Source organism: Salvelinus alpinus, chromosome 9 (assembly GCF_045679555.1).
Source record: "Salvelinus alpinus chromosome 9, SLU_Salpinus.1, whole genome shotgun sequence".
Lineage (NCBI taxonomy): Eukaryota > Metazoa > Chordata > Actinopteri > Salmoniformes > Salmonidae > Salvelinus > Salvelinus alpinus.
Genome location: NC_092094.1, coordinates 69318093 through 69335008, shown reverse-complemented (window position 1 = coordinate 69335008; position 16916 = coordinate 69318093). Strand labels below are relative to the sequence as shown.

General features: G+C 41.3%; 1 protein-coding gene and 1 long non-coding RNA gene across 3 annotated transcripts in view; one reads left to right on the top strand and one right to left on the bottom strand.

Annotated features, from left to right (window-relative positions):
* The window catches only part of LOC139530528 (uncharacterized), a 56870-nt gene extending 42185 nt beyond the window's left edge, over positions 1-14685 (top strand). The window contains exons 2-5 of the long non-coding RNA XR_011666064.1: positions 9086-12230; positions 12311-12498; positions 12643-14276; positions 14400-14685. This is a non-coding gene — a long non-coding RNA (uncharacterized lncRNA). The remainder of the gene's footprint in view (positions 1-9085; positions 12231-12310; positions 12499-12642; positions 14277-14399) is intronic.
* Positions 1-15852, bottom strand: part of LOC139530527 (uncharacterized) — a 33392-nt gene extending 17540 nt beyond the window's left edge. For both annotated transcript variants that reach the window (XM_071327019.1, XM_071327020.1), the window contains exon 1: positions 15499-15852. In XM_071327019.1, the coding sequence (XP_071183120.1) occupies positions 15499-15705 (207 nt within the window). In that variant the 5' untranslated portion in view covers positions 15706-15852. The remainder of the gene's footprint in view (positions 1-15498) is intronic.
* Positions 15853-16916: the final 1064 nt, after the last annotated feature.

Below are 16916 nucleotides of genomic sequence, written 5' to 3'. Positions count from 1 at the left end.
ATCTAAGCCTTTAATATCAAAATGTTTTTTTTGTTGTTTTTTTTGTACATTATTTTAGTAACCTTAATTGTATTTCAGCTATCCATGAACCTGATTTAGCTTATGTAAATGTTATTATTATGTAACTGCTCTTTCAGATTGTAAATGGGAACCATACTAAATTCTGGGGGGGAAAAAAACTGTCAAATCCCTGAAGGGTTGTACTTCCTCCTCTCTGCCACAACAAATTAACTCAGACACTGGCCTCATTATGAAGAAAAAAAATCCATAATTGATACATTTAATCACCACTTTATTTCAGCCAACTCTCTCTGAAATAACTTTAATAACTAATCCTATTCACAATGATTGGGCTGGTAGCTGATAGGGGAAACTTGCTTAATAATCAGAAATTATATTCAAAGCTTTTCTTTAAAAAGTTATTTACAGAAAAATAAGTCCTGAATGCATTGCTAGCAATAGACAAGAAATCCACAGGGGCCGACCAATTGGATCCTTTTATTTAACATTATTATCAGGAAATATTCAAAAATGGAAATTAGCTTGTGCTGCCACATTGGAAGCGGGGACCGCAGTGATTTTAATCCTTATCACCCCATTTCAGGTCTTCCTTCTCAAGCGAAGAGTCTCTATCTGAGAAATGTATTTTGAATGTAAACAAAATCAGGGTTTAGGCCTTGGCATAGCACTATTACAGCAACCACATTAGTAGTTAATGATCTTGTCAATGCTTTAAACATTCAAATGAAATGTGCTGCTTTGTTTGAGGACCTGTCAAAAGCTTTTGATCATGCTAGTTTGTTGAATAAGTTATCCACGATAGGCCTGCGTTTTGACACCTGTTCTTGGTTTCATTATTATATTAGTGACAGAGGTTAAGTCTGAATTTCTTGAAGTGCACCACAGAGGTCGATTGTTGGACCTGTTCTCTTCACTATTTGTGACCGACTGCCTCGATCTTATGTAGCAAAATTTGAAAGTGTTTTTTACATTGGATAAAATTAGAGAAGTAAGTAAGTAATGGGTAAGTAATTCTGCTTTGAAAGTTGATCAACCCCACTTTTGAGAAAATGGCCCTTGAAAATGTTTGGTACACCTACTGGAGAGCTCTTTGTCAAAACCCATTCAGCATTAACCTTAGCCCCAACCATCTCTTTAAGGATTCACGTGAGGCCGAGTAGTTTCGTAAACAACCAAAGATTAAGACTAAAAGTGGTAACACTCCAGGTAAAAATACACTATCTAGTCCTTGGCATATATCCTAATCTGACTTTGGAACATGCCATGTTGTTTTTCACATTACCATCTCTGGTAAACACACACTTTATCAAATAAAAGCTAAGTTTGTCACATGCACACAATACAGAATGTGTAAACGGTACAGTGAAATTGTTACTTGCATAGTAGCAATATGAAAACAAAAAGTGTCAAGATAAAAATATTTTAGATTACGCTTACCCGACACACTTGTTTAAATTGATGGGTCATGTGAAGGAAATGCTATAACCACCCCCCAGCCACATCTAGCTAAGTGGATGGGTCACTATTGTTTAGACATGTACACATGTTCATGAAATACAATAGATGGCCGTAATCACCCCCAGACACACATCCAGCAACTTGATGGGTCATGTAGTCATCTGGCGAAGTGGAGTCTTTTGTTTCTAGCTAGCTAAACAAAGAACCAACATAATCCCAAATCATACTATTGCCAAAACAAACATTGCCATAGCTGTAGTATGAATATGCAGGTAGCTAAAGCTAACCAAAAAGGTTCAATGTTAGCTAGCTATAACTAGCAATGCAAATGTTTTCTGATTCTAACAATATTACTACACAGATCATACACGTAACTTTAGCTGGAGAGTCAGCAAGCTAATGTTTGCTAGTTAGCTAAGAGTACACTTTAACTTGCAATGAAAACGTAGCTAGACTATTACCCGTACACAGTGCATTCGGGAAAGTATACAGACACCTTGACTTTGTCCACTTTGTTACGCTACTGCCTTATTCTAAAATGATTTACATCATTCCCCCCCCCCCCCTCAATCTCCACACAATACCCGATAATGAGAATTATGTTTGCAATTGTATACACATTAAATACCACAGTTACAGTTGAAGTCGGAAGTTCACGTGAACTAGTTTTAAATGACTCCAAGTGTTTCAACAACTTCACAAATTTCTTGTTAACTTCTTGTCAATAGGGGGGCGCTGTTTTCACTTTGGATAGGAAACTCTGAAGTTTCCAAAACTGTTTGAATTATACAGTGGGGAGAACAAGTATTTGATACACTGCCGATTTTGCAGGTTTTCCTACTTACAAAGCATGTAGAGGTCTGTCATTTTTATCATAGGTACACTTCAACTGTGAGAGACGGAATCTAAAACAAAAATCCAGAAAATTACATTGTATGATTTTCTAATAATTAATTTGCATTTTATTGCATGGCATAAGTATTTGATCACCTACCAACCAGTAAGAATTCCGGCTCTCACAGACCTGTTAGTTTTTCTTTAAGAAGCCCTCCTGTTCTCCACTCATTACCTGTGTTAACTGCACCTGTTTGAACTCGTTACCTGTATAAAAGACACCTGTCCACACACTCAATCAAACAGACTCCAACATCTCCGCAATGACCAAGACCAGAGAGCTGTGTAAGGACATCAGGGATAAAATTGTAGACCTGCACAAGGCTGGGATGGGCTACAGGACAATAGGCAAGCAGCTTGGTGAGAAGTCAACAACTGTTGGCGCAATTATTAGAAAATGGAAGAAGTTCAAGATGACGGTCAATCATCCTCGGTCTGGGGCTCCATGCAAGATCTCACCTCGTGGGGCATCAATGATCATGAGGAAGGTGAGGGATCAGCCCAGAACTACACGGCAGGACCTGGTCAATGACCTGAAGAGAGCTGGGACCACAGTCTCAAAGAAAACCATTAGTAACACACTACGCCGTCATGGATTAAAATCCTGCAGTGCACGCAAGGTCCCCCTGCTCAAGCCAGCGCATGTCTAGGCCCGTCTGAAGTTTGCCAATGACCATCTGGATGATCAAGAGGAGGAATGGGAGAAGGTCATGTGGTCTGATGAGACAAAAATTGAGCTTTTTGGTCTAAACTCCACTCACCGTGTTTGGAGGAAGAAGAAGGATGAGTACAACCCCAAGAACACCATCCCAACCGTGAAGCATGGAGGTGGAAACATAATTCTTTGGGGATGCTTTTCTGCAAAGGGGACAGGACGACTGCACCGTATTGAGGGGAGGATGGATGGGGCCATGTATCGTGAGATCTTGGCCAACAACCTCCTTCCCTCAGTAAGAGCATTGAAGATGGGTCGTGGCTGGGTCTTCCAGCATGACAACAACCCAAAACACACAGCCAGGGCAACTAAGGAGTGGCTCCGTAAGAAGCATCTCAAGGTCCTGGAGTGGCCTAGCCAGTCTCCAGACCTGAACCCAATAGAAAATCTTTGGAGGGAGCTGAAAGTCCGTATTGCCCAGCGACAGCCCCGAAACCTGAAGGATCTGGAGAAGGTCTGTATGGAGGAGTGGGCCAAAATCCCTGCTGCAGTGTGTGCAAACCTGGTCAAGAACTACAGGAAACGTATGATCTCTGTAATTGCAAACAAAGGTTTCTGTACCAAATATTAAGTTCTGCTTCTCTGATGTATCAAATACTTATGTCATGCAATAAAATGCAAATGAATTACTTAAAAATCATACAATGTGATTTTCTGGATTTTTGTTTTAGATTCCGTCTCTCACAGTTGAAGTGTACCTATGATACAAATTACAGACCTCTACATGCTTTGTAAGTAGGAAAACCTGCAAAATCGGCAGTGTATCAAATACTTGTTCTCCCCACTGTATCTGTGAGTAAAACAGAACTCATTTGGCAGCAAACTTCCATATAGGAAGTGAAAAATCTGAAAACGAGGCTCTGTTTCAGGGCCTGGCTTTTATTTATCGATATGTATGCACTTCATACGCCTTCCACTAGATGTCAACAGGCAGTGGAAGGTGGAATGGGGTGTCTAGCTTGATCTGAGGCCGAATAAGAGCTTTGGGAGTGACAGGTCCGGTATTTTCTTTGTCTTCGACGGCGCGCGGGGGAGCTCGACATTGTCTTCTGAAAAGCGTTTCGGTTTACACGGCGAATATCTCCGGCTCTGATTTTATTTGATACATATGAGAAAAACATCATAAAGTAGGTTTTTTCAACCGAGTTTTATCAGTTTATTCAACGTTTAATGGGACTTTTGGAATTTTCCGTTCTTTGCGCCAAGAGAGGATGAGAATGTTCGCGCCACAATGCTAGCCAAGGTTGCTAATTCGACAGAAGAAATGGACATTCTAAAACCAAACAACGATTTATTCTGGAAATAGGACTCCTTGTACAACATTCTGATGGAAGCTCAGCAAAAGTAAGAAAACATTTATGATGTTATTTCGTATTTGTGTGTAATATGTTGATGCCTATTCTCCGCCGTGTTGGTGAGCGCTGTCTCACAATAACCCAAGCTGTATGTTGTGGTAAAGTTATTTTTTTCAAATCTAACACAGCGGTTGCATTAAGAACCAGTGTATCTTTCATTTGCCATACAACAAGTATTTTTATGTAAAGTTTATGATGAGTTCTTTGGTCAGATTAGGTGAGTGTCCAAAATATCTCCGGACATTCTGGGGAAATGTTGCTACGTATTCACAATGTATAACCACGATTTGCAGCTCTAAATATGCACATTTTCGAACAAAACATAAATGTATTGTATAACATGATGTTACAAGACTGTCATCTGATGAAGTTGTCCAAAGGTTAGTGATTCATTTTATATCTATTGCTGGTTTATGCGAAAGCTACCTTTGCGGTGAATAAATGCCTTTGTGTGTTTGGCTATTGTGGTAAGCTAATATAAATCTATATTGTGTTTTCGCTGTAAAACATATTTATTTTTATTTTTTTAATCGGAAATATTGGCTGGATTCACAAGATGTTTATCTTTCATTTGCTGTACACCATGTATTTTTCATAAATGTTTTATGATGAGTATTTATGTATTTCACGTTGCTCTCTGTAATTATTCTGGCTGCTTTGGTGCTATTTTTGATGGTGGCTGCAATGTAAAACTATGATTTATACCTCAAATATGCACATTTTCGAACAAAACATAAATGTATTGTATAACATGTTATAAGACTGTCATCTGATGAACTTGTTCAAGGTTAGTGATTAATTTTATCTCTATTTTGTCGGTTTTGTGAAAGCTACCTATGCGGTGGAAACATGGTGAAAATATGCGGTTGTGTTTTTGGCTATTGTGGTTAGCTAATATAAATCTATATTGTGTTTTCGCTGTAAAACATTTTTTTTTTTTAATCGGAAATGGCTGGATTCACAAGATGTTTATCTTTCATTTGCTGTATTGGACTTGTGATTTCATGAAAATTATATTATATGATATCCCTGTCCCGTTAGGCTAGGCTATGCTAGTCAGCTTTTTTGATGAGGAGGATCCCGGATCCGGGAGGGTGATGAAGTAGAGGTTTTAACAACCACTTCACAAATTTCTTGTTAACAAACTATAGTTTTGGCAAGTCAGTTAGGACATCTACTTTGTGCATGACACAAGTAATTTTTCCAACTATTGTTTACAGAGATTATTTCCCTTAATCACAATTCCAGTGGGTCAGAAGTTAACATACACTAAGTTGACTGTGCCTTTAAACAGCTTGGAAAATTCCAGAAAATTATGTCATGGCTTTAGAAGCTTCTGATAGGCTAATTGACGTCATTTGGGAGCAATCTACAAACACTTGAAGGTACCACGTTCATCTGTACAAACAATAGTATGCAAGTATAAACACCACGGGACCACGCAGCCATCATACCGCTCAGGAAGAAGAAGCGTTCTGTCTCCTAGAGATGAACGTACTTTGGTGTGAAAAGTGCAAATCGATCCCAGAACAACAGCAAAGGACCTTGTGAAGATGCTGGAGGAAACAGGTACAAAAGTATCTATATCCACAGTAAAAGTCCTATATCGACAACCTGAAAGGCCGCTCAGCAAGGAAGAAGCCACTGCTCCAAAACCGCCATTAAAAACCCAGACTACAGATTGCAACTGCACATGGGGACAGTGATCATACTTTTTGGAGAAATGTCCTCTGGTCTGATAAAACAAAAATAAAACTCTTTGGCCATAATGACCATTGTTATGTTTGGGGGAAAAAGGGGGAGGATTGCAAGCCGAAGAACACCATCCCAACCGTGAAGCACGGGGGTGGCAGCATCATGTTGTGGGGGTGCTTTGCTGCAGGAGGGACTGGTGCACTTAAAATAGATGGCATCATAAGGCAAGAACATTTTGTGGATATATTGAAGCAACATCTCAAGACATCAGTCAGGAAGTAAAAAATTGGTCGCAAATGGGTCTTCCAAATGGACAATGACCCCAAGCAATTTCCAAAGTTGTGGCAAAATGGCTTCAGGACAAAAAAGTCAAGGTATTGGAGTGGTCATCACAAAGCCCTGACCTCAATCCTATAGAACATTTGTGGGCAGAACTGAAAAAGCGTGTGCGAGCAAGGAAGCCTACAAACCTGACTCAGTTACACCAGCTGTCAGGTAGCCTTCCAACTTATCTTGGAAGGCTACCCGAAACGCTTGACTCAAGTTGAAATTGTTTAACGCAATGCTACCAATTACTAATTGAGTGTATGTAAACTTCTGACCACTGGGAATGTGATTAAATAAATAAATGCTGAAATAAAATCACTATTATTCTGATATTTCACATTCATAAAATAAAGTGGTGATCCTAACTGACAGGTAATTTTTACTAGCATTAAATGTCAGGAATTGTTCAAAACTGAGTTCAAATGTATTTGGCTAAGGTGTATGTAAACTTCCGACTTCAACTGTAAATAAGTATTCAGACTCTTTACTCAGTACTTTGTTGAAGCACCATTGGCAGCGATTACATTACATCTTATTTTCAATGACGGCCTAGGAACGGTGGGTTAACTGCCTTGTTCAGGGGCAGAACAACAGATTTTTACCTTGTCAGCTCGGGGATTCAATCTTGCAACCTTACAGTTAACTAGTCCAACGCTCTAACCACCTGAATACATTGCACTCCACGAGGAGACTGCCTGTTACGCGAATGCAGTAAGGAGCCAAGGTAAGTTGATAGCTAGCATTAAACTTATCTTATAAAAAACAATCAATCATAATCACTAGTTAACTACACATGGTTGAAGATATTACTAGTTTATCTAGCGTGTCCTGCGTTGCATATAATCGATGCGGTGCGTATTCGCGAAAAAGAACTGTCGTTGCTCCAATGTGTACCTAACCATAAACATCAAAGCATTTCTTAAAATCAATACACAGAAGTATATGTTTTTTAAACCTGCATATTTAGCTAAAAGAAATCCAGGTTAGCAGGCAATATTAACCAGGTGAAATTGTGTCACATAACATTGAAGGTTGTGCAATGTAACAGGAATATTTAGACTTATGGATGCCACCCGTTAGATAAAATACGGACCGGTTCCGTATTTCACTGAAAGAATAAACGTCTTGTTTTCGAGATGATAGTTTCCGGATTCGACCATATTAATGACCTAAGGCTCGTATTTCTGTGTTTTATTATGTTATAATTAAGTCCATGATTTGACTGAGCGGATGTAGGCACCAGCAGGCTCGCAAGCATTCATTCAAACAGCACTTTCGTGCGTTTTGCCAGCAGCTCTTCGCTGTGCTTCAAGCCTATCAACTCCCGAGATTAGGCTGGTGTAACCGATGTGAAATGGCTAGCTAGTTAGCGGGGTGCGCGCTAATAGCGTTTCAAACGTCACTCACTCTGTGGCTTGGAGTGGTTGTTCCCCTTGCTCTGCATGGGTAACGCTGCTTCGAGGGTGGCTGTTGTCGATGTGTTCCTGGTTCGAGCCCAGGTAGGGGCGAGGAGAGGGACGGAAGCTATACTGTTACACTGGCAATACTAAAGTGCCTATAAGAACATCCAATAGTCAAAGGTATATGAAATACAAATCGTATAGAGAAATAGTCCTATAATTCCAATAACAACTACAACTTCTTAACTGGGAATTAACTCATGTTAAAAGGAACCACCAGCTTTCATATGTTCTCATGTTCTGAGCAAGAAACTTAAACGTTAGCTTTTTTTACATGGCAAATATGGCACTTTTACTTTCTTCTCCAACACTTTGTTTTTGCATTATTTAAACCAAATTGAACATGTTTCATTATTTATTTGAAGCTAAATTGATGTATTATATTAGGTTAAAATAAGTGTTCATTCAGTATTGTTGTCATTATTACAAATACATTTATTTATTAATTTTTAAAATCGGCTGATCAATCGGTATCGGCTTTTTTTGGTCCTCCAATAAATCGGTATCGGCGTTGAAAAATCATAATCGGTCGACCTCTAGTAATGAATATTCATTTCCTCCCCACAGCTGGTTGGACAGGAGGATGGTATAGTGCTGGTGGAAAGCTATGGCTGGCAACAACACCTGATTCCGCACTTCAGGTTGCTGCCACAGATCAAGCAGTACCAGCACTTCAGTTGAATTGTCACGTTCCTGACCTGTTTTGTATTTATTTAGTATGGTCAGGGCGTGAGTTGGGGTGGGTTGTCTATGTGTGTTTTTCTATGTTGGTATTTTGTGTTCGGCCTGGTATGATGAGGCAGCTGTCAATCGTTGTCCCTGATTGAGAATCATACTTAGGCAGCCGGGGTTTCACGTGTGGTTTGTTCCTGTGTTAGTGTTTCGCCACACGGGACTGTTACGGTATGTTCGTTTATTGTTTTGTATCGTGTATTGTTTTTGTGTTCATTAAATTACCATGGAAACTTACCACTCTGCAAATTGGTCCTCCGATCCTTCTCGCCTCTCCTCGTCCGATGAGGACGACTTAGACTGCCGTTACATGAATATCATTTTCATAGCCTTGTATGAGGTTATTCTTATTATCTACACTTGGGAGGTCAATTGATGTTATGCAAGGTTGTAATATCTTATTTTTTGTCTATTTTCCTGTTTTACAGTGTCGATGCTCCTTCCTCCCATAGATGGTCTGCCTGTACAAGCACCACCTGGACTGAACACAACCTGACAAACGTATCTTTTTGAGAAGATCAGGTAGTGTTGCGACGAACAGCCCATGGACATTACATGGCCTACACCAAAGTCACGGGGAAGACAAAAACAGGCTTTCCGAATATAGATTCCCTTATTCATCCTTGGTGTGGAAGGACCAGTTGATCACTTGGGGCAAGTTCCCAGTCATCCGGATTATGTGCAGTGCCTCTATGCACATTCACATGACTCTAACACACACACACACACACATTGTTGCTACTATTTTTAATCCTGCTGCTCAGCCACTTTACCCCATATTGTATGCATATAAACTACCTTGTCTATCACCAGTATCACTGATATTCTTCTTGTGCACACTAAATTATTTTGTTCTTGCTCTACTGGCATTGACACTTTTTTGTTTTTACTTGATATAGTGTGTCTTTATCAAAGACGGTAATGTGAAGAACAACATGACCTGCACAAAAGTCAGATTAGACTATAGACCAAGGGCTAGATAGTGTATTTTTACCTGGAATTTTTCCTTATTGTAGGCTACTACTTTTACCACTTTTAGTCTTGAAATCTATGGTTGTTTACTACACAGCCTCACATGTGAATCCTTAAAGAGATGGGTGGGGCTAAGGCTTAAGAGGGTGTGAACGATGCTGAATGGGTATAGACAAAGAGCGTCAGTAGGTGTAGCAAAACATTCAAGGGCCATTTTCTCAAAAGTGGGGTTACAAGTGGATCAACTTTCAAAGCAGAATTACTTTCCCTTTGTTCCTCAACTGCAGTTTATGATATACCAGTTTATATCTCAGAGTCTCTACTTTTATCCAATGTAAAAAAAAAAAACTGTTTCAAATGTTTCTACATAAGACTGAATCGAGGCGGTGAGTCACAGAATTACTTGGGGCAGTGACAGAGTGGCATATGTGACACTAGCAATTAGCCACAATAGTGGCGTTTGCGGCTTGCCTTCAAGCTAAAAGTCCCTAATTGAAAGTGATTCAAACGTAACAGAGTAAGAAATATATCTTGTATTATTTGTGAAGTTCGCCAACATTTGTTTCATAAGCATTGAATTCATGCTTATCAGTTTCAATTATTCCTATTGATGGGTTTCATTCATTGTTATTTGACGGACATCGTGTGGTTGGTTGACGGTAATGCATCCCAGCTGCTGTATTATTCTTGCGCACCCTCAGACTGTTTCATGCTGATGGTATTAATAGTAGGTAGGGTATCCTTCTCCACTCCTTTCCCAGTTAAAAGGCACTTTCTCTATAATTGCGTTCCAAATTGTCACAGTATATGTAATAACTAAGGTACAATGTAATAACATGTAATGTAAACTCACTCACTTTTGTACGTCGCCTTGGTCCGTACAATTGACCTTATTTTAGCGGCCAAAAAATGTAATACTTCCAGATCAACTGTAATGTCAATACCATTGTAAAGCACAATTTCTCCCCTTTCCAACAAAATTAATGACATGACCTCCACACTGCCCGTTTCTGCATGAGGCAATGAGCTCCGTCGGGTCTTTTTAAAAATGGCGGGTGGGGAAGCAAAACTAATGCGTGATAGCGAGGAGAGATGTGTTGTTAAATTGCTTTTTTTCACTCGATCTGTCCCAACTTATCACCTCTAAAATGTAAATAAAACACTATAAAGAGTTTATATAATGTGTCATTACATACCTATTTGAAGGTTTGTGTCGAATTTGAATCGGGTTTTTAGGTCGGTGCTAAAGTGATCTTCAGAAGTAAAGTTTTTTTGAGTCGTGATCGCTTGCAGTGATGACGCAAAAAATGACAAGGTATCCCCCTTACCCTCATCACTGTCCATTTCTTGTTTTTAAAGGATGAGAGAAGTGCTACACCTGGTGGAGAGACATTGTAAGACAGAAATAGTTGCTTTATGCGTGCTGTACGTTGAGGCATGACACATCACGATGTAACAGAGGGTCAGTTCTTTCAACTTTTCTCCAATACTAGAGCCATTACCATGTCAATCAACGCTTGAATAGAAACGTAGTTCACACCCCAGATTTTGAAGTCAACACAGTAACTACAGTCCCATTAGTTTTCTTTGTAGCCTCGTTTGAATGTCGCGGTTACGCACATTTGTACGGAATGGGGTGAGTTTACGTTAGTTTGTCATAATGTGAAGTGTATTTTGTTGTGAAGTGTATCTTGTTGTTTTAACCAAGTTTCCATGCTAACTTGTTAGCTATGCTAGATCTCGTCCCGTTACCCATGTACCCTGTTAGCTAGCTTGTTTTCAACAAAGTAAAAATACTATACGATCAAAACAAGAATAATATAACAGACTGTTTCATGATGATGGAATTAATGGAGGTGAGAAAAGCCATAAGTCAACTAGCACTGCGGTATATTATTGTCTGTCCCCAAAATAAAAAAGATTGCATATGCTCCAGTACCATCATGTCCGTGGTTGCCTCGGAAAGGAGTTAGAACCGGAATGTTACGCAAACAAATAGTGGAATCAAGCCATATTTGGAGTAGATTATGCTAAACCAGGTTGGAATGTTAATTCATTTCAAATGTAATGATTTACTTAATAACAAACAGAAAAACGGTTTCAATCCCACTGTGGATCTATTAGACTGCATAATTGTATGCTTATATGCACTATGCTGCCTTAACTCTGAATTGTGCACCCATGAAATGGGGTAACACCTGCAGAACATTTTTGTAACCATTAACCATTAACACCTATCACTGTAGGCTATGTTTAATCTTACAACAGCTACATAGAGGCAGTATTTAGTCAAATGGTACATCAATATTAAACTAATTGGTACACTAATTTTCATACAGATATCAAACAAAAAAACGTGGGTACACTTTGTTAATGTGAAAATGTTCATCCCCTTTCAATGCCTTAGCTCTGAAATGTAAATGTTTACACATGTTCAGATTGAGTTATCTTTCTAAAATGTGTGTAGTTGGCCAAGTTATTTACCGACGTGTTTACCACCACTGCATGGAGAAAGTCAAGACGAAGCAGTGGAGCGAGGTGGACACGTTCCATGCCATGGAGGACGGCGGGGCAGGGATGGCTATCTGCCAGGCTACCAAGGTTAGGCATCTTTTGTTTTTAGGAGATTACCACGTGCATGTGAATTTTGTCTGCTAGTAACAATTTTCTGTTCTATCAAGGTGCATGGTGTACCTCATCAGACCCTGGCGGACTGGCTGAGCGGCCGGGTGACCAATGGTTGTCGCAGTGGACCACCCAGATTGCTTGCACCAGAGGATGAAAATTCTATGGTGCAGTACTGCATCTGCTGCGCCAGCCATGGGTTCCCCTTCACCAGACAGAGGCTGATGAAATACAAAATACGCAGGTAGTTGGTGTTCTATGCGTTTATGTATGTAGAATGCTGGACTGAATGTTCTCGATGTGTGTAATGTAAATGTGGATGTGTATGGTGATGACAAAACAAACATTTTCATCCTGATGGACAATTTCATATTTCATTCTATTGTAGCTTTCGGCACCCAGGGGAAACAATCCTGCCACTGGGGAAGAGGTGGTGGAAAATGTTCAGAACCTGAGCATGAGGAGGCCGGACACCCTAGCCAGGGGGAGTGCCGAGTGTGCCACACGTCCGACGATGGACACCTTCTTTACTTGTTATGAGAAGCACTTGGAGGAGAGTGGGTTGATGGAGAAACCCAGACAAATCTTTAACTGCGATGAGTCTAGGTTTCGTAGCAACCAGAGCAGGCACAAAGTGCTGGCTCTGGGACCAAGGAGCACATCAGAGTGCTGGCCTGCTTCAACGCAGCTGGGGAGGACGTCCCCCGTTTATCATCTACCCCAAGTGTTTTCCCGGTGGACACTACACACTGGGGTGCCCCCCCCAAGCCTTGTATGGACGGTCAAACAGTGGCTACATTGACAGGGACCTGTTCAGGAAGTGGTTTCAACACTTCATTCAGCATGCAGTGAAGGAGCGCCCTCTCCTTCTCCTCTTCGATGGACACGAGCCACATGGACCCGGAGGTGCTCACGGCGGCACTAAGGGTAGGGGTTATACTTCTTTGTCTTCCACCACACTGCACCCATGTCCTGCAGCTGCTGGACGTGGCATACTTTGGCCCTTGAAAGGCGGAGACCTCAGTTATTTTAACCACTCCTAAATAAATCCGAATTTGTCCGAGTATTCTGCTACCCGTACCAGCGCTGCAAGGGCATGCGGGTTTAAGAAGTGTGGCCTCTTCCCTTTTGACCCTACCGAGTCCCATCAGCACCTCCTCCCCAGCGACCACAGGAGGACCCTCAGCCCCTGCTCCAGTCCCAGTCCCAGAAAAGCCCTGATAGCGAAGGACCTGGGGCACATCCTTACTGTCCTGAAGTATCGGCTAGACCGATACAGAAGACTCCCCGTGGTCGCCACATGCCTCACTGGGGAAGAATACACGTGCCAGTGGCAGGAGAGGGGTGAGAAGGAGCATCGGGCAGCCCTCAGAATGGATGACGCCATCGCCTCTGCTGGACCTCCCGCTGGACCACTCCTGACAGCTGCATCACCACTGCCAGTGCCTCCCAGTGTGTAACATGTAGGAGCCGCCGGAGCCCTCAGCTACAGAAGGCCACGTGCCTATTCTCCCGGCCACACCATCATCGGCCCCTCACCATTACAAACACCAGCTCCTCCAAGCCATTGTCAGCTGTTTCGTCCACCACCACCACGATACACACCACCCACAGTCTGTCACCACCAACACGGCCTCCTCTGGACCAACTGCCTCCTCCTTCTCCCCTGGTCACACCACCATTACAGCATCGTCTGGTGTCCCTGCCCCCTGCAATTTGGATATAGCCACCTCCACATGTAAACATGTTAAATTCCCCAAAAATGACTTGTGTTTTATAAAACTGCAATGTTTAAACTTTTCTTCTTTCTTTACATATCTACAGTCCACAGCACAAGCCCTCAAGGCATGTCCACTTCCTCCTAAACTTCTGCAGCTTCCTCCAGAGGTATTGATGTAAAAAAAATTGAAAAGGGTTTTCATTTAACATGCTCTAACACTACTTCCTCTCTTAACTGCAGCACAGATAAGAGAAAAGCTCCACCGGCCACCTCTGTCACGCCACCCATGGCAGCACTCTCAGGTACTTCATAATCTTTGTTTTTCCCTCTCTGTTATATCAACTACTATTGTTGCTGTAGTACTTCTACATTTTGCAGAACCATATTAAATCAATTTGATGTGGTTTTTTTTTTCCAAATGAAAGAAGACACCACCTGCTGTACTCACTGCGGGGAGCGTGATCCACCTGTAAGCTCCCCGCAGGAGTGTACGTCCAAGGTTCCACTGCAGGAGTGTGCTGTGGCTTCTGCCAGTACCGGTTCCACTGCAGGAGTGTGCTGTAGCTTCTGCCAGTACCGGTTCCACTGCAGGAGTGTGCTGTGGGATCTAGCTGGATTTTTATTGTGATTTTTGTGACAATATAGGGATGGAGGTCAAGATTTAATTGTTTGTTTTCATATGAAATTTCTTTGTTTAAAAAAATAAAATGTCTAAAATATATATTTATTCAACGCATCTTGTGTAATTCTTCCTTTACTTTCCAAGTGCATCTCTGCAACAAACTCCAACAGTGTTTAATTGTTTATGTCAATGCACATGACTGAAGTTGTATTTGTTTAAACTCATGTATATTTTAGTTTATAAACTGTTATCTACTTTCTCAAACCAAGATTAATATGTAAAACAAATAATCATTCTTAAACGCTGTTGAATATGACGATGTTAGCGTGGAACCCCGTATTTATGTAGAGTTTACAGAAATATGAACATCTTAGCTCTTATTGCTGGACTTTGACTGTTGAAAATCACCTTCCCAGTCAGTCTATTGTGCGTAAACAAAGTTATGACTACGTCCGTCCGAGCTCGCTAATTAATGCCTTAATCGAAATTACGGATTGCCTCTCATCAGCTTGCCGTCCCCTAATGCCATAGTTTGTACATCTTAAATGTCATTAGAAACCACATGTTTAAGCAAGTCACCCATGTTTTTTTAAGTCAGTAAATGTAGCTGAATGAACTGTTTTGCTGCCAGACAAGGCTGATAGCCAGATGTAGCAGTGCTAAGATGTTGGGACAGCTTTATGTAGGCACCGTTTGCACTATAATGGTGACAATTCATGTATTGTTTAGGGTAGTGGCATTGCTGGCATGCATCCCACGTTGTTGTTACCCCACCAATATTTACATGCTAAAATCGCAACTGGTGAGTTTGACAGCTAGCAAGAACATGCATTAAGTAGTTTCAAATGTTGGTCAAGCCTTTCTTACTAGCCTGGGCAGCCGTTATAGGTGTACTTTCTTACCTGTGTCGTTACGGTGACAGCTGCACTTGAGTGTGCAAGAGTTACGAGTTCAAGTTCATTTTCCTCTTGCGTGTCACTGGAATAGAACCGCAGCATTTTGGCTGTTGAGCTTGGCGCAAATAGTTTAATGTGCTGCGTTGACAGGGCCTTAACAACGTAATGGTTGCCCAGTACAATGCGGCAGCACTTGTTGGCATGAAAAGCCATCGCATAAATTAAATGTAGCTATGGATATCGATGTTTATCGTCCTAAAAGTATCAAAGGAAGACACTTCGCATCCAATAGTGAAGGCTGAGGATCGCATAACGTCTTCAGAGTCACTGCAGCCATATTCGAGGGGGAGTGGGCAGCTTCAGCCAATCATCTGAAACTGCGATTTTGTTGCCGTCTGGTAAGTGTAGTTTTATCATAGACAGGTTTCCTTCCATTGACACAGGTTTATTCCACAAAAGCAACGTCGCCAAAAACAACAACTATGCGACATGTAATGGAAACGGCAACTATAGGAGAACTGTTATAAAGATCTACAAAATATTTATCCGTTCAACAGAGGTGGATTTTTCTTTTGTCTAACTTTTTTTCCTGCTGCAAATTAGGATGGAAAGTGTGTTATTTTTTTAAAAGAAATTATATTTGGCGAAATTTTTTTGAAGGTATGCAGGGCATGTTAGGTCATCACATAGCTTAACTATAATGCTACGTTCATAACCAAGTGGGAGGTGGGAATTTACCAGTTGTGAAGTCCTAACTACCAGATGGATGCATTCAGATGCTTTGAACTCGTTGAGAAACGATGATTGGCTAATGACCAACAAGCTATGTAAACCATAAACTAAAGTACAGCTATCATGCTTTTAGACTAATTATAGTGATGAATTAATTATAGACTAATTATTGTTGCATTTAACTGCCGAAAATGCTGTTACCGAGATAATTTCCTTAGTAGGTGATGTCAGAGGTCAGCATGTGGGAGCTCATGCTGTGTTCACATGCTATCGGAGTTATTGGAAGTTCCTAGTTCCGACTGGGAAGTTTGACTTGGAACGACCCTCCAAGTCAGAATTACAAGTGGGAAACTCTGAGGAAATGTTGTTGCCCACCAAGGCACCTGCAAGTCCCCGGACATTTCTGGGGGGAATGGCCCTAGCCCTCACCTTCCGATCCAAAAGGTCCCAGACATGCTCAATGGGATTGAGATCCGGGCTCTTCGCTGGCCATGGCAGAACACTAACATTCCTGTCTTGCAGGAATCACGCACAGAACGAGCAGTATGGCTGGTGGCATTGTCATGCTGGAGGGTCATGTCAGGATGAGCCTGCAGGAAGGGTACCACATGAGGGAGGAGGATGTCTTCCCTGTAACGCACAGCGTTGAGACTGACTGCAACGACAACAAGCTCAGTCCGATGATGCTGTGA